The sequence below is a fragment of the Trichomycterus rosablanca genome, chromosome 13, assembly GCF_030014385.1.
Source record: "Trichomycterus rosablanca isolate fTriRos1 chromosome 13, fTriRos1.hap1, whole genome shotgun sequence".
Taxonomy (NCBI): domain Eukaryota; kingdom Metazoa; phylum Chordata; class Actinopteri; order Siluriformes; family Trichomycteridae; genus Trichomycterus; species Trichomycterus rosablanca.
In genome coordinates this window covers 30,877,663-30,900,768 of record NC_086000.1, presented here as the reverse complement: position 1 = coordinate 30,900,768, position 23,106 = coordinate 30,877,663, and the positions used below count along the sequence as shown (strand labels likewise).

The window sequence follows — 23,106 nt, the reverse complement described above, 5'->3', positions numbered from 1 at the left end:
ATCAACTGCTCAGATTGTATACTGTAATAGTACTGTAAGTCGCTTTGGATAAAGGCATCCACTAAATGCTGAAACTGTAAATGTAAATGAGGGGGGCACTGGAGCCTATCCCAGCTTTTCAATGGGAGCAAGGCACACAGTGGGTGTTTGAAAAGCTAGTGAGCTCTCTACATAGACAGCTTTTTACGTCATCCTACGCGCGCTCCCGAGAATGAGGCTGTTCGAATTCCTAGATGCCTTAATATCCTCACTAGTAAGGTATCTTAACATTTCAATGCTATTTTGACTCAAGAACGAGTGAGCATCTGAAGCGTCCTTAGTGATCAAGGCAATCCCAGCATTCAGTGCGGCAGCTCTTCTCTCACAGAAAAATAAAAGAAACATGGCTGACGGGGCGGAGAAACGAATGGAGTTACTTTCAAACGTAAATAAATTATTATTATTTTAACTTGTATAAACTTGCACATGTGTTTTTATTTGCAACTTCGGGCTTGTCAGCGAATGAAACCGTTTTCGGTACACGAAGGGAGACGTTAGTTGACATGCTAGCGTGCTGTGCCACCCCATCCCATTGGTTTGAATGGCAAGATGCTAAATGCTAAATCCGATGGAATCGCTGTCTAAGTAGCACGTTCGAATAACCTGCCTTATAAGTCAATCACTTATTAGAATCCTCTCTACTGAGGCAGCTGCCCATGTAGGCAGTAAGACAGCAAGGCAGCTCCCTAGGTTTTCGAACACACCCAGTAACACCCTGAACGGGCGCCAGTCCATCGCAGGGCAGACACACACACACACACACACACATAAACACATACAAATACACACACCCACACCCATTCACCTATAGGGCAATTTAGTGTCTCCAGTTAATATGACTGCATGTTACTGGACTGTGGACTGTGGACTGTGTGTTGGACTGTGGGAGGAAACCGGAGCTCCCAGAGAAAACCCACACTGACACGGGGAGAACATGCAAACTCCACACAGAAAGGACCCAGACCACTTTACTTGGGAATCAAACCCAGGACCTTCTTGCTGTGGACGACCACCGAGCCCATCAAACATTTGCAGTGATTGTAGAATTATTACCAATTAGTCATTTTTCAGGTGAAACATTGGGCACAAGGCTGGAATACCCTACACATGCGCCAATCTATCGCAAGGCTTCGGCCATGTGTAGACATCCTGGCTGGCTGATAGCACCGCTGACTACAAACACAGATCTCAGCGGTGGTGGGCTGGCAAAATAGACGGCTTCACCACTCGCATGCCAGTCTTAACAAAATATCAGAAAAAAATCTTCAAAAAGTTTCTGCACTTATATTTTTGTTGATAACAGTGAGGGTGGGAGGAGTAGTAGGGCGTGTCTGAGAGACTGGGAGAGCTTATAGTTTGGATTTAGTGCCATCTGATTTCCACCTTTTTGGATGCTCAAAGAAGCTTTAAGAGGAAGAAGATTTTCAAGTGATGATGTGAAAGCAGCGGCGCATCAGTGGTTACAAGCTCAAACAAAAATATTTTTGCTGATGGCATTAAAAAGTAGATACAATGCTGGAAAAAAATGCATCAAAAGGTGACAATGTAGGGAAGTGATGTAATTTGTTTCTGAAATTCTCAATAAATAAAGTGAAGAACCCTCGTATACAATATATAATTTAATATACACCGACCAGGCATAACATTATGACCACTGACAGGTGAAGTGAACACTGATTATCTCTTCATCACGGCACCTGTTAGTGGGTGGGATATATTAGGCAGCAAGTGAACATTTTATCCTCAAAGTTGATGTGTTAGAAGCAGGAAAAATGGACAAGCGTAAGGATTTGAGCGAGTTTGACAAGGACCAAATTGTGATGGCTAGACGACTGGGTTAGAGCATCTCCAAAACTGCAGCTCTTGTGGGGTGTTCCCGGTCTGCAGTGGTCAGTATCTATCAAAGGGGTCCAAGGAGAGAACAGTGGTAAACCGGCGACAGGGTCATGGGCGGCCAAGGCTCATTGATGCACGTGGGGAGCGAAGGCTGGCCCGTGTGGCCCGATCCAACAGACGAGCTACTGTAGCTCAAAATGCTGATGAAGATAATGCTGGTTCTGATAGAAAGATGTCAGAATACACAGTGCATCTCAGTTTATTGTGTATGGGGCAGCAAAAGGGGGCCAACACAATATTAGAAAGGTGGTCAAAATGTTACGCCTGATCGGTGTATAAACATCGTCTTATGCTGGTTGCAAAAGAATTGAAATTGTGATCCTCAGGCATAAAAATGAGGCCACTGATTTGACTGCTTGATTATTAGTGTGTAGAAGATGACACAAAGAAGCACTGTTAGGTCTGAGGGATGAGTTATGACCTGAGGTTAAAGCTGAATTATGCTCAAGAGTACGTGTCATGAAAGAACGCTGATGTATTGATGATTTTTTACCACAACACACTTACAGTTCATTAATGACAAAGGGGATCAGATCTATTTTGTGTCTCATTATATTTAGGGGGTTATCAGGCACAATGATGAGTTGTTTTCACTCCTCCATTGAGTACTTATGGGGGGTACAGTGTGATGTCATTTGACTGTGGTAAAGCAAATTTCAGTTTTACAGTGAGGATAAAAATTTATGGAATAGTATTTGAATGTAATGACTAAGTCATGTGTCAGTGAAAGACGTCGGTCTAAATATGCACCCCAACTTGCACAATGCTGGTCGAGAACAAAGCTGACAAATCTGGAGACTCGACGTACCGACTAGAATATTCCTCAAAAAAACAAGCAGGCACGGATGTTGCCAGCTTTCAGAATCTGAGTCCATGTTGGAAACAGACCTTATTAAGTCAAGATGTTTTCAGCCATAAACAAGAGGGTGTCAGCTCTATTTTCTGTTCCACAACTCGAGCCAAAAAAACAACATGAAGCTGAGCAGCTAATAATATTCAGGTCAGACTGAACGAAGGACAGACATTTTACTGAGAAGTTAGGAATTTCACAAAGGGATCCAAGATGAGCCCACAGTTTATTTCCAGGTGAAAAACAAGTCTATTGCAGCGTCAGTCTGCACACTGGCAACCCTAAAACAACCTGCAAAACAAAGCAACTGCTGTTTACTTCTCAGATTAACAGATAATAATACTGCTGTAATTATTTATCATTAGCACCTGCACTTTACACAACCGTCATACATATATACAGTGGGGGAAATAAGTATTTGATCCCCTGCTGATTTTGTAAGTTTACCCCCTTACAAAGACTCGAACAGTCTATAATTTTTATGGAAGGTTTATTTTAACAGAGAGAGACAGAATATCAACAAAAAATCCAGAAAAAAAACATTAAATAAAAGTTATAAATTAATTTGTATTTAATTAAGGGAAATAAGTATTTGACCCCCTACCAACCAGCAAGAATTCTGACCCCCACAGACCGGTTATGTGCCCATGAGGCACACAGATTAGTCCTGTCCCTGTATAAAAGACTCCTGTCACAGAATCAGCTTCTTCCGTTCAAATCTCTCGACCACCATGGGCAAGACCAAAGAGCTATCAAAGGACGTCAGGGACAAGATTGTAGACCTGCACAAGGCTGGAATGGGCTACAAGACCATCAGCAAGAAGCTTGGTGAGAAAGAGACCACTGTTGGTGCGATAATTCGAAAATGGAAGAAATACAAGATCACAGTCAATCACCCTCACTCTGGAGCTCCATGCAAGATCTCACCTGGTGGGGTAAGAATGATTCTGAGAAAGGTGAGGTCAGTCCAGAATTACACGGGAGGAGCTTGTCAATGATCTCAAGGGAGCTGGGAGCAGAGAAATGCTGGATATGACCCCCAGAACACCATCCCCACTGGGCATTTCTCTGCCTCCAAACACGGCGAGTGCAGTTGATGCCAAAGAGCTCAATTTTGGTCTCATCTGACCATATCACATTCTCCCAAGCTTTCTCTGAATCATTCAGGTGTTCATTGGCAAACTTCAGACGGGCCTGTACATGAGCCTTCTTAAGCAAAGGGACTTTGCGGGCACTGCAGGATCTCAATCCATTACGGCGAAGTCTGTTACTAATGGTTTTCTTGGTGACTGTGCTCCCAGCTCCCTTGAGATCATTGACAAGCTCCTCCCGTGTAATTCTGGACTGACCTCACCTTTCTCAGAATCATTCTTACCCCACCAGGTGAGATCTTGCATGGAGCTCCAGAGTGAGGGTGATTGACTGTGATCTTGTATTTCTTCCATTTTCGAATTATCGCACCAACAGTGGTCTCTTTCTCACCAAGCTTCTTGCTGATGGTCTTGTAGCCCATTCCAGCCTTGTGCAGGTCTACAATCTTGTCCCTGACGTCCTTTGATAGCTCTTTGGTCTTGCCCATGGTGGTCGAGAGATTTGAACGGAAGAAGCTGATTCTGTGACAGGAGTCTTTTATACAGGGACAGGACTAATCTGTGTGCCTCATGGGCACATAACCGGTCTGTGGGGGTCAGAATTCTTGCTGGTTGGTAGGGGGTCAAATACTTATTTCCCTTAATTAAATACAAATTAATTCATAACTTTTATTTAATGTTTTTTTTCTGGATTTTTTGTTGATATTCTGTCTCTCTCTGTTAAAATAAACCTTCCATAAAAATTATAGACTGTTCGAGTCTTTGTAAGGGGGTAAACTTACAAAATCAGCAGGGGATCAAATACTTATTTCCCCCACTGTATGTAGTTATAGTTATTTTCACCATCCTTATATAGTTATAGTTACAGCTGTACAGTTATTATTTACACATCTTTATTACTATTACTGTTATTACTAATATATACCTAACTAATCTTTATTTATAATTACTGTTATAATTATAATGTATAGCTAACTAATCATTATTATTATTACTGTTATTATTATAATACATACCCATTTTTATTCATATGCTTATTGTTATTATTGCTATTATGTATATAGTACTATGTACCTAGATATAATTCCATATATGTAAATAGCTATAGTTATAACTTATATTCATATTAATCATAGACATATGTTTACTGATATTCTCTGTTTTTTTTGCACAGTGCTACTATTTTCATTTCTGGTAGATGCTAACTACATTTCGTTGCCTTGTACTGAGCAATGACAATAAAGTTGAATCTATCTATCTATCTATCTATCTATCTATCTATCTATCTATCTATCTATCTATCTATCTATCTATCTATCTATCTATCTATCTATCTTATGATCATGATGCCACACAATGTTCTAAATCTCTACAAATTAAGGCAGCAAACAACATAACTTATATTCTTTGAATGTATGAATTTGATATATAGTAAATTGAACCTTGAACCTGTATTTATCAGACAATTTTCAGTGTTTAAAATGACAAGCTTAATTCTAGAAACTGATTCCTCCAACACACTCATAAAAACTGGGACAGAGGCATGTTTACCACTGGAGTCAAGCACCTGCCATCTATGTACACCGATCAGCCATAGCATTAAAACCACCTCCTTGTTTCTACACTCACTGTCCATTTTATTAGCTCCACTTACCATATAGAAGCACTTTGTAGTTCTACAATTACTGACTGTAGTCCATCTGTTTCTCTGCATACTTTGTTAGCTCTTTTTCATGCCATTCTTCAATGGTCAGGACTCTCCCAGGACCACTACAGAGCAGGTATTATTTAGGTGGTGGATCATTCTCAGCACTGCAGTGACACTGACATGGTGGTGGTGTGTTAGTGTGTGTTGTGCTGGTATGAGTGGATCAGACACAGCAGCGCTGATTAAGTTTTTAAACACCTCACTGTCACTGCTGGACTGATAATAGTCCACCAACCAAAAATATATCCAGCCAACAGCACCCCGTGGGCGGCGTCCTGTGACCACTGATGAAGATCTAGAAGATGACCAACTCAAACAGCAGCAATAGATGAGCGATCATCTCTGACTTTACATCTACAAGGTGAACCAACTAGGCAGGAGTGTCTAATAGACCAATATAAGTCTACGAAAGTCTACGAAACCATGGTTCCTTCACAAATATAATGATCACCCATGATATGGGCACTGATGCACCCCATTCCATCACAGATGCTGGTTTTTGCACTTTTCATTGGTAAGTCAGGATGGGATTTTTCATCTGTCATCTGGTACATAGAACAGAATGCCCTTATTGTCATATATACATATACAGGTGTACAGTACAACGAAATTTTTTCTTTGCATATCCCAGCTTATTTGGAAGCTGGGGTCAGAACGCAGGGGGACGGCAAGGGTTAAGGGCCTTGCTTAAAGGCCCAACAGTGGCAATGTGGTAAAGCTAAGACATTTCGATTGATTGCCCAAAGCCCTACCCACTAGGCTACCACTTTCTCTCATACATAGGGTCAGACGTCCATTTTTTTCCCCAAAAACAAGCTCAAACAGGGACTCATTTGACCACAGAACTTTAAGTCCATCCCAGATGACTTTGGGTTAAAAAAAAAACCACCGTGAAAACTGTGCTTGCCTAATACAGTTTCACCAAAAGGTTTCACCGGTAAGTAACAACAAACTTGTTTAATCAATGCTGTCAGTTAAAAAGATTTTTCTCTAATGGGTAATCCTTAATTTTAACCAAGAGAGAGGAATTACTGAGAGTTTAGACTGCTGATTTAAGCGTCACCCTTACACCCTTAATGCACAGAACTAGCTAGCTGCACAAACTAATTTTAAAAAAGCGCTTCAGTTCTAACCGAAACAGGAAAACGTATCTATATTATCTTTATTATACCTATATAATCTTATCTATAGTATGCATATATATTATTTAAATCATGAATGACAAAACCATTAAACATTAAGCTATGTGTCACGCTTGGAGCCTCAGGGTGATCCTGTGCTCCAGTGTGCCACGCCCTTCTCTCCCCAGTCTCCAACCAGCCTCCCTCTCCTGATTGGTTAGCTGGGGCTAATTAGCCCCAGCTGCTACTATTTAGGAGAGGCTCAGGGAAAGGCTGGTTGGAGATTATTGAGTGTAACTCTGTCTGTTTGTTCATGGTAACTCTGTCTGTTTGTTCATGGTAACTCTGTCTGTTTGTTCATGGTAACTCTGTCTGTTTGTTCATGGTAACTCTGTCTGTTTGTTCATGGTAACTCTGTTTGCGTCTGTTTGCTCTGCTCCTGGTACTCTGTCCGTTTGCTCCGTTTGCTCCGTTTGCTCCGTTTGCTCCGTTTGCTCTGTTTGCTCCGATTGCCCTGTTTGCCCTGTAAGTCTGTTTAGTCTTTGTTTAGCCTGTCCGTTAGCCTGTTTAGCCTGTTTAGACTTTGTTTAGCCTGTCCGTTAGCCTGTTTAGTCTGTTTTGCCTGTTTAGTCTTTGTTTAACCGGTCCGTTAGCCTGTTTAGCCCCGTTAGCCTGTTTAGCCTGTCCGTTAACCTGTTTAGTCTGTTTAGCCTGTTTGTTTGCCCCGTTAGCCTGTTTAGCCCCGTTAGCCTGTTTAGCCTGTTTGTTTGCCCCGTTAGCCTGTTTCGCCCCGTTAGCCTGTTTAGCCTGTCCGTTAGCCTGTTTAGCCCCGTTAGCCTGTTTAGCCTGTCCGTTAGCCTGTTTAGTCTGTTTAGTCCAGTTTAGTCTGTTTTGTCCTGTCCAGTCCTGTCTAGTCCCTGTTTAGCTTAGTTTAGGGTTTAGGTTTGTGTTTCATGTTTAGTTTAGCCCAATTAGCCTGTTTAGCCCTGTATGTTTGTTTGTATTCCTTTGTATTATCTTTAATTATTAATAAATCCTTGCTTTTCTTCACATCTCTGCATTTGTGTCCGCCCCTCCTGTCAGTCTAGCCCACATAACCGTTACAGAATAATCTCCCTAATATAGGACACAGCGAGATGTCTTTTGTTCAGGTGTTCCCTGATTTTGACTCCATGGGGTTCCCTCAGACCTTCCCGCTTAGTAGGCCAACTCCATATGATGGAGGCGACTCATTTGTCGGAGGCTTCCTTCTTCAGAGCCAGCTCTACCTGCAGAACCTTCTGGACCCCCAGCCAGCTGAAACAGACAAGGTTCTGTTCATGATGTCAAGACTGAGGGGTGCTGCTCGTGAATGGGCTAGGCAGCTTTGGTCTGACAGGGGAGCTGAGCTGAAATCGGTTAAGGTGTTTGAGGGCCTCATGCGAGCTCAATTCCCAGGAAAAAACCCTTACGGGTCTGGTGTTGGGACGTTTTCCCAACCTCCCAAGCCCATTGGAGGCGCTACACGCAGCAAAGCGCCCACTGCAGCTCATACCCGGCATCCAGTGCCCACTGGGGAAGTTCAATTTTCCCCCGTGCCCACTGCTGATGTGGTCCGGGTGCCAGTGCCTGCTACTAATGCTCGTGACCGTCCCATGTCCACGTTAGGAGCCAGCCAAAATTATTTAGGTCCTGTTTCCTGTTACGACCCCAAGGGCTCCGGGGGTCCTTCTGTGTGTTCACCGGCTCCAGTGTTTTCGCAGCTGAGTCCAGTTTCTCCAGGGTCCAAACAGCTGGCTTCTGACGCATATCCAGGGTCCAAGCAGCTGATTTCGGACGCCTCTCCAGTGTTTTCGCAGCTGAGGCCAGTTTCTCCAGGGTCCAAACAGCTGGCTTCTGATGCATATCCAGGGTCCAAGCAGCTGATTTCGGACGCCTCTCCAGTGTTTTCGCAGCTGAGTCCAGTTTCTCCAGGGTCCAAACAGCTGGCTTCTGACGCATATCCAGGGTCCAAGCAGCTGATTTCGGACGCCTCTCCAGTGTTTTCGCAGCTGAGTCCAGTTTCTCCAGGGTCCAAACAGCTGGCTTCTGATGCATATCCAGGGTCCAAGCAGCTGATTTCGGACGCCTCTCCAGTGTTTTCGCAGCTGAGGCCAGTTTCTCCAGGGTCCAAACAGCTGGCTTCTGACGCATATCCAGGGTCCAAGCAGCTGACTTTGGACGCCTCTCTAGTGTTTTCGCAGCTGACTTTGGACGCCTCTCGAGGGTCCTCGCAGCTGAATGACGTTTCTCCAGTGTTTTCGCAGCTGACTTCGGACGCCTCTCCAGGGTCCTCGCAGCTGTATGACGTTTCTCCAGTATTTTCGCAGCTGACTTTTGACGCCTCTCCAGGGTCCAAGCAGCTGATTTCGGACGCCTCTCCAGGGTCCACGCAGCTGAATGACGTTGCTCCAGTGTTTTCCCAAGTGACTCCCGAAGCCTCTTCGCCAGGCTCACCGCAGCTGACTCCCGAAGCCTCTTCGCCAGGCTCACCGCAGCTGACTCCCGAAGCCTCTTCGCCAGGCTCACCGCAGCTGACTCCCGAAGCCTCTTCGCCAGGCTCACCGCAGCTGACTCCCGAAGCCTCTTCGCCAGGCTCACCGCAGCTGACTCCCGAAGCCTCTTCGCCAGGCTCACCGCAGCTGACTCCCGAAGCCTCTTCGCCAGGCTCACCGCAGCTGACTCCCGAAGCCTCTTCGCCAGGCTCACCGCAGCTGACTCCCGAAGCCTCTTCGCCAGGCTCACCGCAGCTGACTCCCGAAGCCTCTTCGCCAGGCTCACCGCAGCTGACTCCCGAAGCCTCTTCGCCAGGCTCACCGCAGCTGACTCCCGAAGCCTCTTCGCCAGGCTCACCGCAGCTGACTCCCGAAGCCTCTTCGCCAGGCTCACCGCAGTTGATTTCTGTTCCTGAGTTGGCGCATCCCGATGGCGCTCCTGTTCCTGAGTTGGCGCATCCCGATGGCGCTCCTGTTCCTGAGTTGGCGCATCCCGATGGCACTTCTGTTCCTGAGTTGGTGTTCTCCGATGGCACTTCTGTTCCTGAGTTGGTGTCCTCCGACGGCACTTCTGTTCCTGAGTTGGTGTCCTCCGACGGCACTTCTGTTCCTGAGTTGGTGTCTTCCGACGGCACTTCTGTTCCTGAGTTGGTGTCTTCCGATGGCGCTTCTGTTCCTGAGTTGGTGTCTTCCGACGGCGCTTCTGTTCCTGAGTTGGTGTCCTCCGACGGCACTTCTGTTCCTGAGTTGGTGTCCTCCGACGGCACTTCTGTTCCTGAGTTGGTGTCTTCCGACGGCACTTCTGTTCCTGAGTGGGTGTCTTCCGACGGCACTTCTGTTCCTGAGTGGGTGTCCTCCGACGGCACTTCTGTTCCGGAGTTGGCGCCCCCTGATGGCGCTCCTGTTTCAGAGTTGGTGTCCTTCGAAGGTGCTTCTGTTTTCTCATCGGCACCCACCGACGGCGCTCCTGTTTCCTCGTCGGCACTCCCAGATGGCGCTCCTGTTTCCGAGATGACGCCCCCAGATGGCGCTTCTGTTCCCACATTGGCGCCCCCCGACGGCGCTTTTGAACTCTCGTCGGCGCTCCCCGACTGCGCCTCTGGATTTCTGTCGGCAGCCTGCGTCCCACCATTTTTATCACGCCTGCCTGAGGACATTTTTAATGACTTCAAACTTGCCCCTCAGGGTTTAGGACCTCCTTTTTGTTTTTGGTTTTTGTATTTGGGCACGCCAGGAGTCGTGCCTTCGGGGAGGGGCCTACTGTCACGCTTGGAGCCTCAGGGTGATCCTGTGCTCCAGTGTGCCACGCCCTTCTCTCCCCAGTCTCCAACCAGCCTCCCTCTCCTGATTGGTTAGCTGGGGCTAATTAGCCCCAGCTGCTACTATTTAGGAGAGGCTCAGGGAAAGGCTGGTTGGAGATTATTGAGTGTAACTCTGTCTGTTTGCTCCTGGTAACTCTGTCTGTTTGCTCCTGGTAACTCTGTCTGTTTGCTCCTGGTAACTCTGTCTGTTTGTTCATGGTAACTCTGTTTGCGTCTGTTTGCTCTGCTCCTGGTACTCTGTCCGTTTGCTCCGTTTGCTCCGTTTGCTCAGTTTGCTCCGATTGCCCTGTTTGCCCTGTAAGTCTGTTTAGTCTTTGTTTAGCCTGTCCGTTAGCCTGTTTAGCCTGTTTAGACTTTGTTTAGCCTGTCCGTTAGCCTGTTTAGTCTGTTTTGCCTGTTTAGTCTTTGTTTAGCCGGTCCGTTAGCCTGTTTAGCCCCGTTAGCCTGTTTAGCCTGTCCGTTAACCTGTTTAGTCTGTTTAGCCTGTTTGTTTGCCCCGTTAGCCTGTTTAGCCCCGTTAGCCTGTTTAGCCTGTTTGTTTGCCCCGTTAGCCTGTTTCGCCCCGTTAGCCTGTTTAGCCTGTCCGTTAGCCTGTTTAGCCCCGTTAGCCTGTTTAGCCTGTCCGTTAGCCTGTTTAGTCTGTTTAGTCCAGTTTAGTCTGTTTTGTCCTGTCCAGTCCTGTCTAGTCCCTGTTTAGCTTAGTTTAGGGTTTAGGTTTGTGTTTCATGTTTAGTTTAGCCCAATTAGCCTGTTTAGCCCTGTATGTTTGTTTGTATTCCTTTGTATTATCTTTAATTATTAATAAATCCTTGCTTTTCTTCACATCTCTGCATTTGTGTCCGCCCCTCCTGTCAGTCTAGCCCACATAACCGTTACACTATGAAACCAAGGCAAATTTGTGTCAGCATGAAGTCTGACTGTATGTTTATCTCTGCAGACGTGGAACTGTGTAAAGTTCTCTTTTTTTCTCCCATAAATGATGTGGCTATTTTGCGTCAGGTTTCAGTATAAGGCAGAACTCTGCTCATTATCATCTAAAGTTGTCAGGAGTGCATCTTTATTAACTACATTTAGCATGTGTAGTTAGGACTTGTAATTTAGGGGCGGCACGGTGGCTAAGTGGGTAGCACTGTCACCTCACAGCAAGAAGGTCCTGGGTTCGATCCCCAGGTGGCAGCTGCCAGATTCCTTTCTGTGTGGAGTTTGCATGTTCTCCCCGTGTCTGCGTGGGTTTACTCCGGGTGCTCCGGTTTCCTCCCACAGTCCAAAGACATGCATGTGAGGTGAATTGGAGATACAAAATTGTCCATGACTGTGTTTGATATAACCTTGTGAACTGATGAATCTTGTGTAATGAGTAACTACCGTCCCTGTCATGAATGTAACCAAGGTGTGAAACATGACGTTAAAATCCTAATAAACAAACAAACAAAACTTTTTACATTTTTGTACATTTACATTTTACATTTTCAGCATTAAGCAGACACTTTTTTATTCAAAGCGACTTACACTGCTGTGGTGGGGCTTGAACCAGCGACCTATTGATTACTAGTCCAGTACCTTAACAGCAAGGCTACAACTTCCAATGTTGCAGAAAACAGAAAACTGCCAAGATGCAGAAAAATGACCCTGACAAAAGTGTACAAATGCACACCATGTTAAATAGACAAGGTCCCTCAGAGCAGCTGCCAGATTCAGGAGCATGTGCTTGATGTGCTTGGATGTGCTTCCCCTTCTTATTTCCAGCTGAAATTAGAAGAGAGTGAGCAATCGTCATCATTTGCAAGCTTCTTACACAAGCTGGGGATTTTTTTGATCTCTGAGAGAAAAAAAGCTGAAGCAGACATTTGCACTCAATTATCATCAAGGTCAGACACCAGATTCTTCTGCCGAGGAGCTGAGAAGTTTAACTTTGCTTGAAAAAGCAGAATTAGAGTGATTTGTCTTCAATGTATTTCTGCCCAAAACACATGATGTAATTTAAGACTTAAATCCTAAACAAACTTTGATCTAATCTGAGAAAAATGACAAACTACTATCCAGACATGCCAATTTTAGAGCACGTCTGCTGCTCGGTCTTTCCCATTAAACCTTCAACATGTAAAGGATGGAAACTTTTAATAGCATAATGCCTTTCTATTTTAAAAGTATCACATATTTCCTAAAAACAATCACAGTTCGTTGCCTTTTTTAGCCAAAGAGGTGCAATTTGGAAATATAGCTGGTCTGTGAAATTTCTCAAGTGCCCTCAGGCGGCTCCTGCAACGGTCGGTCTGTTGGACATGTTTGACAGCTGGCAAATCCGGGCTTATACTACACACAACTGCAAAACATGTAGTTTGTGGACAGAGAGAAAACAGCAGCTTTATGTGATGAGTGCTGTATGAAGAAAGAATGTAACAATGCTTGGAAGTCCGATCCAACAGATATTTAGTGGTGGCACTTCAGTCTGACTCAGATTATTTATTTATTAGGATTTTAACGTCATGTTTTACACACTTTGGTTACATTCATGACAGGACAGGCAGTTACTGGCAAAACAAAATTCATCAGTTCAAGTCTTTAATGTCAAACACAGTCATGGACAATTTTGTATCTCCAATACACCTCACTTGCACGTCTTTGGACTGTGGGAGGAAACTGGAACTCCAGGAAGAAACTCACGCAGACACGGAAAGAACATGCAAACTCCACAAAGAAAGGACCGGGACCACCCCACCTGGGAACTGAACCCAGGACCTTCTTGCTGTGAGGTAACAGTGCTACCCACTGAGCCCCCGTGCCACCCCTGCCTATGAATACATCTTAGTAGGGACTGTTTTGTCTTTCTTGTAGCAGTAAGCCACTGTTGGGACCTTGAGCAAGGCCCTTAACCCTGTCGGCTCCGGGGGTGCCGTACAATGGCTGACCCTGCATTCTGATCCCAGCTTCCAAACAAGCTGGACTATCCAGTGAAAAGAAATTCATTGCACATGTACATGTACACCACTAAGGCATAACATTATGACCATGTCCTTGTTTCTACACTCACTGTCCATGTTATCAGCTCCACTTACCATATAGAAGCACTTTGTAGTTCTACAATCAGGGCAGCTAGGGCAGCTGTAGCCTAGTGGTTAAGGTACTGGTCCAGTAATCAAAAGGTTGCCGGTTCAAGCCTCACCACTGCCATGTTGCCACTGTTGGGCCCTTAAGCAAGGTCCTTAACCCTCAATTGCTTAGATTGTATACTGTCACAACTGTAAGTCGCTTTGAATAAAAACGTCTGCTAAATGCCGAAAATGTAAATGTACAATCACTGACTGTAGTCCATCTGTTTCTTTACATACTGCTGTGTTTGATCCACTCATACCAGCACAACACACACTAACGCACCACCACCACGTCAGTGTCACTGCAGTGCTGAGAATGATCCACCACCTAAATAATACCTGCTGTGTAGTGGTCCTGTGGGAGTCCTGACCATTGAAGAACAGCATGAAAGTTGGCTAAAAAGTATGTAGAGAAACAGATGGACTACAGTCAGTAATTGTAGAACTACAAAGTGCTCCTATATGGTAAGTGGAGCTGATAAAATGGACAGCGAGTGTAGAAACAAGGAGGTGATCATAACGTTATGCCTGACCTGTGTATATATGACAAATAAAAGCATTAATAATCCATCAATCTCAAGCCTATTGAAGCACCAGTGCAACTGGAGAGCAATTAAATCAAGGTAGCTTCATTTGGAAAATCTAACATTAAGTAATGCTGGAGCAAACAAACACAATAAAAGACGCCAGACAAAATAACTCAACTCAAAAAAAGGGAAAAAAAATCCCACTTCACAAGAAGGGCCTGTTTTTAAACATGCTAGGACTGGAAGCAGCACTGGTTCAGTTCCATCATATCATCTAAACCTGCTGTGTTCTACAAAGGAAAGTGCAGACGCAGTTTTTATGTAATTCACCAGCACACAAAAACAACAAGCCTTAAAGTCAAACATGAGCGCTGACTCAGCAGCACATATCAATACCAGCCATCTAATTTTATGAGCCACTTCAAAAGAAGACTAAACAACTTTACTCTCTGTTGCTTTACTCCATGGTACCTAAATAAAAAGGCATGAACGTTCTGCTGTGTTATATCTCTTTTTAGATATGCAAGCTGGTAGTAAAAAGCAAAAACAAAACTGTTGTTGGGAAGAAAGAGTCCAGATAAAAATAAAAAGTACAAATTCACTTAACCCTTGATGTGGTTAAATAAACGTCATACTTGGTGTCTGAGGTTTTCTTGTATTGCTGTTTTTGAGCTGCAAGGCTCAAGTAGCCAGCAAGTGATATTATGTAGTGCATGCACAGAGTGACAGGCAACTAACTACAGTGATTCCAGCTTCAAGATATAAAGAATACTACCTCCGGATAAAGATCTAAATAATTCAAAAACCTTTTCACCAAATTTACTTAGACAAAAGCTATAATAACTGGAAAGTGTTTTGGGTGTCATTATGTTTTGACTGTATGATGATCTTGCTATTTACATTTTCAGCATTAAGCAGATGCCTTTACAGTATACAGTCTGAGCAATTGAGGGTTAAGGGCCTTGTTCAAGGACCCAACAGCAGCAACCTGGCAGTGGTGGGGCTTGAACCAGAGACCCTCTGATCACTGGTCCAATACCTTAACCACTAGGCAACCACTAGGCTACCACTAGGCTACAGCTGGCCCTATGCTCTTGCTATGAAATGCTTGATTTATTTTCAACAGTCAAACTGACGGTGGTGGTTTAGTAACTTATGTTTTTTTTTTTTTTGCTGCATCACGACTACATCATTTGTGTAATTGTGTTATACAGCAAATCAATAATCCAAAATACAACAAGGTCCACATCTTAACAGCTCAAAAACAAAATTTTGTTTATTAGGATTTTAACATCATGTTTTACACTTTGGTTACATTCATGACAGGAACGGTAGTTACTCATTACACAAAGTTAATCAGCTCACAAGGTTATATCAAACACAGTCATGGACAATTGCAAACTCCACACAGAAAGGACCCGGACCGCTCCTACTGGAATCAATCCCAGGACCTTCTTGCCGTGAGGCGACAGTGCTACCTACTTAGCCACCGTGCCACGCAAAATACAGAGATGAACCTAATTGAGGTATGTTGGTATGTCAATGCAATAAGTGTTGCTAAAGGTAGTGCAACCAGTCATTTAGTTGAGGTGTAAGTAATTACTTATTGCGTAAAGACTGGATAGCTTTGTTCAGTAAATAAATAGAATTTTGTTATAGGAAACACACTTTGTCTTTACTCAGATTTTCATAGTACAAAGACATGGTTTGTTTAATCAACAAGCTGCATTCAGTGTGACAAACATGCACCAACAAAAGCGTTCAGTAAATGTAGAATTACTTTTTCACACCACTGAAAATTCTACACTTCAGACGAATGTCGAAGATTTATTTTATATTTTATATTAGGATTTTAATGTCATGTTTTACACTCTGTGACTACATTCATGACAGGACAGGTAGTTACTGGTTACACAAGATTCATCAGTACAAGTTTTCAATGTCAAACACAGTTATGGACAATTTTGTATCTCCAATTCACGTCACTTGCATGTCTTTGGACTGTGGGAGGAAACTAGAGCTCGCGGAGGAAATCCAGGCAAACACGGGGAGAACATGCAAACTCCACACAGAAAGGACCCAGACTGCCCCACCTGGGGATCGAACCCAAGACCTTCTTGCTGTGAGGCGACAGTGCTACCCACCCGCCCAAAGTAAGTAATTACTTTTTGCACATAGACTGAATAGCTTTGTTCAGTGACACAATACAATTTAGGAAACGTACTTTGTCTTTACTCAATTTTTTTAGTACAAAGACATGGTTTGTAGCTCAGTGGTAGCTCAGTTTTTAAGGTACTGGACTAGTAATCAGAAGGTTGCCGGTTCAAGCTCCACCACCACCAACATGCCACTGTTGGTCCCCTGAGCAAGGCCCTTAACCCTCAATTGCTTAAATCATGTTCAGTCATAATTGTAAGTTACTTTGGATAAAATGGTGTAAATGTAAATGTTTTGTTTAATGAACAAGCTGCATTCAGTGTGACAAAAATGCACCAACAAAAGCAATCAGTAAAGGTGGAATTACTTTTTTACACAACTGGAAATTCTACACTTCTGACACATTTCCATTTAGGGTCACATCACATGTAGAAGATTTATTTTTATTTTATTAGGTTGTTTTACACTCTTTGGTTACATTCGAGACAGGACAGCTTACTGCTTACACAAGATTCATCAGTACAAGTCTTTAATATCAAACACAGTCATGGACAATTTTGTATCTCCAATTCACCTCACTTGTATGTCTTTAGACTGGGAGGAAACCGGAGCTCCCGGAGGAAACCCAGGCATACAGAAAGGACCTGGACCACTCCACCTGGAATCGAACCCAGGATCTTCTTGCTGTGAGGCCACCCCACATGTAGAAGAAAGCTTATAAGAACTTTTATTGAGATAGACTTACTGGCAATTCAGACGGCTCTGGCAAGAATTCAACATCCTCTCCGAAAATGAAGTCAGGAGGCAGCTCGGGGTCTTTGGCATTAAAGATGATGTCCCCTGGCAGAACAACACAAACAGTTGCCATTTATAGTACACAAATAGTAAAAAGCAAGGTACCTATGTGACACAAACACATGTATTCCTCAGGACATGCTTGGTAGAAAAAATTAAAGTGTGAAGGTTAATATAGCTTATTTGTGAATGTATAAGCTTAATTTCCAAATAGAAACTAATAGAAACTGTTTAACTAATAAAAGTTTAACTAATAAAAGTACTGTACATAGAAAAGATTTCCAGTGTTTTCATTGAACAACTTTATGCTGTTTTGTAAATATTACACTTAGAATTTAATGCCTACAACACACTCCAATTCAGCTCACTTGGACTGTGGGAGGAACCATGTAAACACCACACAGAAAGAACCTGAACTGTTCAACTTGGCAATCGGACCCAGGACCTTCTTGTTGTGATGCGACAGTGCTACCCACCTAGCCACCATGCCACCCACCCTAGAAAGACTGAGATATTTTTTAAAATATTTTTACAACATTACATACAGAATAAATTATTTGCAATTTCTCATTGAGAAACGATTTTTGTAAATGATTGGCAGTTCTCTCCTGAAGTTTGGCACAAAGTGGTGTTTGTTTGTTTATTAGGATTTTAACGTCATGTTTTACACTTTGGTTACATTCATGACAGGAACGGTAGTTTATCTTTACACAAGGTTCATCAGTTCACAAGGTTATATCGAACACAGTCATGGACAATTTTGTATCTCCAATTCATCTCACTTGCATGTCTTTGGACTGTGGGAGGAAACCGAAGCACCCGGAGGAAACCCACGCAGACACGGTGAGAACATGCAAACTCCACACAGAAAGGACCCGGGCCACCCAACCTGGGGATCGAACCCAGGACCTTCTTGTTGTGAGGTGTCAGTGCTACCCACCATGAGCCATTGTGCCACCCAGCACAAAGTGACGAGGCATGACCAGTTTCCTCAGCACAATGCAGTAACATACCCTGGACAGAATACCATTCCATTGCAAGGCCTAGTCCCCCCACCCCTGCATACACACAGTCTACCATCTACAGTCCATATCATTATTAAAAGATTTTGAAAATCTAAATTGCTTCTGGCAGGGCCAAAAAACAAACATCAAATTTTCATGTAAATTCATGTGTCATTTTTTAAAAACTGACAAACCAATTTTTGTACTTTAGCTGGAATAATCAAACAGATATACCTGCTGACTTTGATAATGTTTTATACACTTTTGTAACATTCATGACAGGACAGGTAGTTAATGGTAATACACAAAATGTATCAGTTCAACTTTAATGACCAGTTCACCTCACTTGCATGTCTTTGGACTGTGGGAGGAAACCGAAGCTCCTGGAGGAAACCCTCACAGACATGTGGAGAACATGCAAACTCCATACAGAAAGGACCCGGGCCGCTCCAACTAGGAATAGAACCCAGGACCTTCTTGCTGTGAGGGCGACAGTGCTAACACTTTAAAATGCTTCTTGGACTTGCATTAATAAATCTCAGTGTTTTATTTTCCCTGTTTAAATGGCAGACAACTGTGTTTCATTTTTCTGATCGATAAGGTAGAACAGGCTGATAGCTGATACACTGCACCTGTCAGTAACAGACATGGGCGCAGTCAATGATGTCTGCATGTAGATGCCCAACCGGCCAATAGCACTGCTGAAAATTTGAACCCTGAATCCCACCAGTACCACTGCACCACGTAAGCACCAGCAAACATCTACTCAATTCAAATTCAGCTGTTATGCATGTTTAGCGCTCCTGACCTTTTCAAACCGGCCTGAATCAAAAGAACACGTTTAGCAGACATATTGCTAACTGACTGCTTTGTGACTCACACAATTACCAGAAATCTTAATTAAGCACAGTGCTGAGTTATTATTATGATTTAACCCTATTTGGGAGCATTAAACAGATATTAATGCTACAGTAAAGAGTAGAAGTAAAAAGTGGAAGAACATGTCACACAAACCTTTTAGATGATTAGTCTTTAATCCAAAAATAATCTGTTTATTGCATTTCAGTTAGTGACATGAGCCTTGGGAGCAGTAAAAAGTGTTTACTTAGGATTTCCAGTGTAAGCAGCACCACGGATGGGTCATGGCCTGCATCCCTCCTAAAAGACAGGGAGTGGTGACCACATGTGGTCTGTGCTGGACAGTTTTACACATTCTTACTTTTAGTGGTTGAGTAAAAGGTAAAAGTCCATCATTGAGTAACGTTTACATAAAACTGACCGATTAGTTGGAATGATCTACAGTGCTGTGATAAAAAAAATGGGACAAGACCAAAACCGCAAAATATGAAGCTTGTAATGGCAAAAAATCATTAGCAAGAATTTTGCAAGAACTGAACAAATAGATGAAGCAAACTGTTTGTATGGAATTGCCTTTCTGTAAAGATTTACAGTAAAGCAGCTCACCAGTCCCAGCAGCTGAAAAGGCTTCTATACCATGACTTCTCTTCCTCCATGCTTTTTTTATTCAACTATTATGTTCTATTTATTAATGTTGTTCAAATTAGATCTTTCTCTGTCATGTGTCATGAGCAACAATCAGCAGAAGTACAGCTGCCGATTGCTTTTATATACCTGCAAGGGTGCTGAGAGCCACGCACTGCCACCCTTAATCAGCCGCCCTACCTAGAGGAGGACAAGGACAAGCCCCCCCCCCCCACTCCACTGGTTGATAGTACAGCTAGGATTCAAACTTAATAGCTCAGGTTCACACCAGTGGTGGATTTGTGCATTAGGCCACTGCACCACTTGAGTGCCCTCAACCTCCATGCTTAAGTGTGGTAGAAATGAATTGACTGTCAATACTCACAAGGTCTTTACATATCACTCAACTCAACATAACTCAAATCATTATTTTTTCCTCTACAAAAACTCTGAATCAAGCTTTTTTCTTCCTGCCAAAAACCTAAACGGCATTCTGTCATTCTGATTTTCCCTTCCAAATCCTTTGATTCTGGGAGCATTAACATAATTAATGATGATTAATAAAAAATGCTAAGTAATCATCACTACAATTGTATGAATTTCCCACGTCTCTAGACCTTGAGTGGTCAAAGTCTTGGAAGTGTATTGGATCCATTCTTTTTTCTTAATGCATTTTCTCCCCTTTTTCTCCCTTTTAGCGCGTCCAATTGCCTGATTGCGTCGTGCTTCCTCTCCACCAATGCCGATCCCCACTCCGATTGAGAAGAACGAAGCTAACTCACGCCCCCTCCAACACGTGGGCAGCATGCCGTATGCATCTTATCACCTACACTTTGACGAGCGCAGTGCAGCTCAGCGTTGTGTACGGAGAGACACACCCTGAGAGCACTCTTTTCTCATCTCTGCGCAGGCGCCATCAATCAGCCAGCAGAGGTCGTAATTGCATTAGTTATGACAGAGAGACCCTATCCGGCTTAATCCCACCCATATCTGAACCACAGGCCAATCGTTGTTCATGTGGCCGCTCAGCCTAGCCGGCAGGCAGAGCTGAGATTCGATACAATGTATTCGAGATCCCAGTTCTGGTTACAGAGTGTGTTTTTACCGCTGTGCCACTTGAGCGGCCATATTGGATTCATTCTTGCTATTTATATCATTATTTCTTTTTAATACTAGGGATTCATCGATTAACCGGTGACTGACAAAGAAGTCATTTTTCGATTAATGCTGCCGGTGTCAGACTGTATTGAGTAAGAAATCTTATCAACCAGCATCTCTGCATATCTCTGTATAGAGCCGCAGTCTAAGATTCTAACCCAAACAAGAAAACTTTGTGTTTATTATTATTTAAATCATGAGCGTCTAACCTTATTTTGGACACATTATGAGAAGAACTTATTTCTTAGAAAAAAAGGCAATTATGCTTGAAAGACCTAAAAGGAAACAAGGAAGAAGACGACCAGCAATAAGATGGATGGATACAATTAGAGATACAATAAGTAGGAAGCCTGAAGACCCAAACTGAGGACAGGAAATTCTGTAGAAACACTGTTTATCTGGTCGCCAGGAGACAGAATAAACATTTATAACAATAATACACCTTCCAAAGAAACTCCAGATAAGACAGAAAGTCATTGACTAGGAATCTTGACGAATAACCCATAATCGGTAAAATGAACTCTTGTTTGATTATGCTGTTGGTCATTTAAAAGATCATTTAACAGCTGACATTAGATATCTGAAATAAGACTGGAGCTGCAGATCTCACATGCACATCAGTGCCACTGAGAGAGAAACATGGGGCTGTGTCCCGACCCAAACCCCATTAACATGCTGGATGGGAATTCAGACTCAGTGACTTAAATGTGGACTAATGAAAGCAATTCTTTGAAAAACAGTGGGTCAAAATGTTATGGAAGAAATTACTTTCACCCATAGGTGATACACCTATCAGCCATAACATTAAAACCACCTCCTTGTTTCTACACACACTGTTCATTTTATCAGCTCCATTTACCAAATAGAAGCACTTTGTAGTTCTACAATTACTGACTGTAGTCCAATCTGTTTCACTTTCATGCTGTTCTTCAATGGTCAGGACCCCCACAGGACCACCACAGAGCAGGTATTATTTAGGTGGTGGATCATTCTCAGCACTGCAGTGACACTGACATGGTGGTGGTGTGTTAGTGTGTGTTGTGCTGGTATGAGTGGATCAGATACAGCAGCGCTGATGGAGCTTTTAAACACCTCACTGTCACTGCTGGACTGAGAACAGTCCACCAACCTAAAATATCCAGCCAACAGCGCCCCGTGGGCAGCGTCCTGTGACCACTGATGAAGGTCAAAAAGATGACCGACTCAAACAGCAGCAATAGATGAGTGATCGTCTCTGACTTTACATCTACAAGGTGGACCAACTAGGTAGGAGTGTCTAATAGAGCGGACAGTGAGTGGACACGGTATTTAAAAACTCTGATCCACTCATACCAGCACAACACACACTATCACACCACCACCATGTCATTGTCCCTGAGGTGCTGAGAATGATCCACCACCTAAATAATACCTGCTCTGTGGTGGTCCTGGCCATTGAAGAACAGAGTAAAAGCAGGTTAAAAAGTATGTAGAGAAACAGATGGACTACAGTCAGTAATTGTAGAACTACAAAGTGCTCCTATATGGTAAGTGAAGCTGATAAAAGACAGTGAGTGTAGAAACAAAGAGGTGGTTTTAATGTTATGGCTGATCGGTGTATGTGTTGCATAACATGATGCAAATACTTTTTCAACACACTACACTGATTTGCTAGACTTACATTTGAGGGTCTCTCCAGCATATGGGATGTGCAGTTTAAATCTGTCACAGCAGGGCGCAGGTGTCAGAGATGTGCAACTGGACATGAGGAAACAAAAGAAAATACAAAAGAAACAGTCAAAGTCCTGTATTTTTCCCATCCTTCCCTGCATGTTTCTGGGAATGAACATCATACGTGGAATGCTGTGAAATGAACTCACCCAGATTTAAGGTCAGTGATGCGCAGGCAGTTAGTGGAATCTAAACCAACACGACCATTGCGTACGACGGTGCAAAGTAAAGGCCTCAGTTCAGGAGAGATTCGGCTCAGAGCCAGTTCTGGTGAAAGGCTGTTCATCTTTAAATGAAGGATCTGGTTTGGGTAAAATAACAACAATATGAGTTTATCTGAATTACATCAAGAGATTGCTGCTGTAATGAAAGCTGTTAGTTTTAATACTGCAAAATCATGCTGAATGTTCCTAATTTATCCATAACTAGTATTGAGCACTACAATTTTTACTACCAATCAAAGCCCACAGTAAACACAAAATAGTATCATGTGAAAGATTGTGGGGATGACTAAGAACAATACTAATAGTACTACTGAAAAAATAATAGTAAACAAACAGATGACCAGACAGACATCTATTTGAGCAATGCATCAGATAAGAACCAAAAAATCACTAACCTAAAAATTAAATAAGTCCAGA

The 23,106-nt window shown here is 43.2% G+C and overlaps 2 protein-coding genes across 5 annotated transcripts in view; one reads left to right on the top strand and one right to left on the bottom strand.

Annotated features, from left to right (window-relative positions):
• The window catches only part of babam2 (BRISC and BRCA1 A complex member 2), a 148,173-nt gene that overhangs the window by 122,646 nt on the left and 2,421 nt on the right, over nucleotides 1–23,106 (bottom strand). For all 4 annotated transcript variants that reach the window (XM_063006776.1, XM_063006774.1, XM_063006778.1 and 1 more), the window contains 3 exons: nucleotides 22,615–22,766; nucleotides 22,416–22,492; nucleotides 17,062–17,156 (listed from right to left, as the gene is read on the bottom strand). In XM_063006776.1, coding sequence (XP_062862846.1) covers nucleotides 17,062–17,156; nucleotides 22,416–22,492; nucleotides 22,615–22,766 — 324 coding nt within the window. The remainder of the gene's footprint in view (nucleotides 1–17,061; nucleotides 17,157–22,415; nucleotides 22,493–22,614; nucleotides 22,767–23,106) is intronic.
• rbks (ribokinase) overlaps nucleotides 15,981–23,106 on the top strand; it is a 62,704-nt gene continuing 55,578 nt past the window's right edge. Inside the window, exon 1 of the mRNA XM_063006770.1 lies at nucleotides 15,981–16,312. Coding sequence (XP_062862840.1) covers nucleotides 16,015–16,312 — 298 coding nt within the window. The 5' untranslated portion in view covers nucleotides 15,981–16,014. The remainder of the gene's footprint in view (nucleotides 16,313–23,106) is intronic.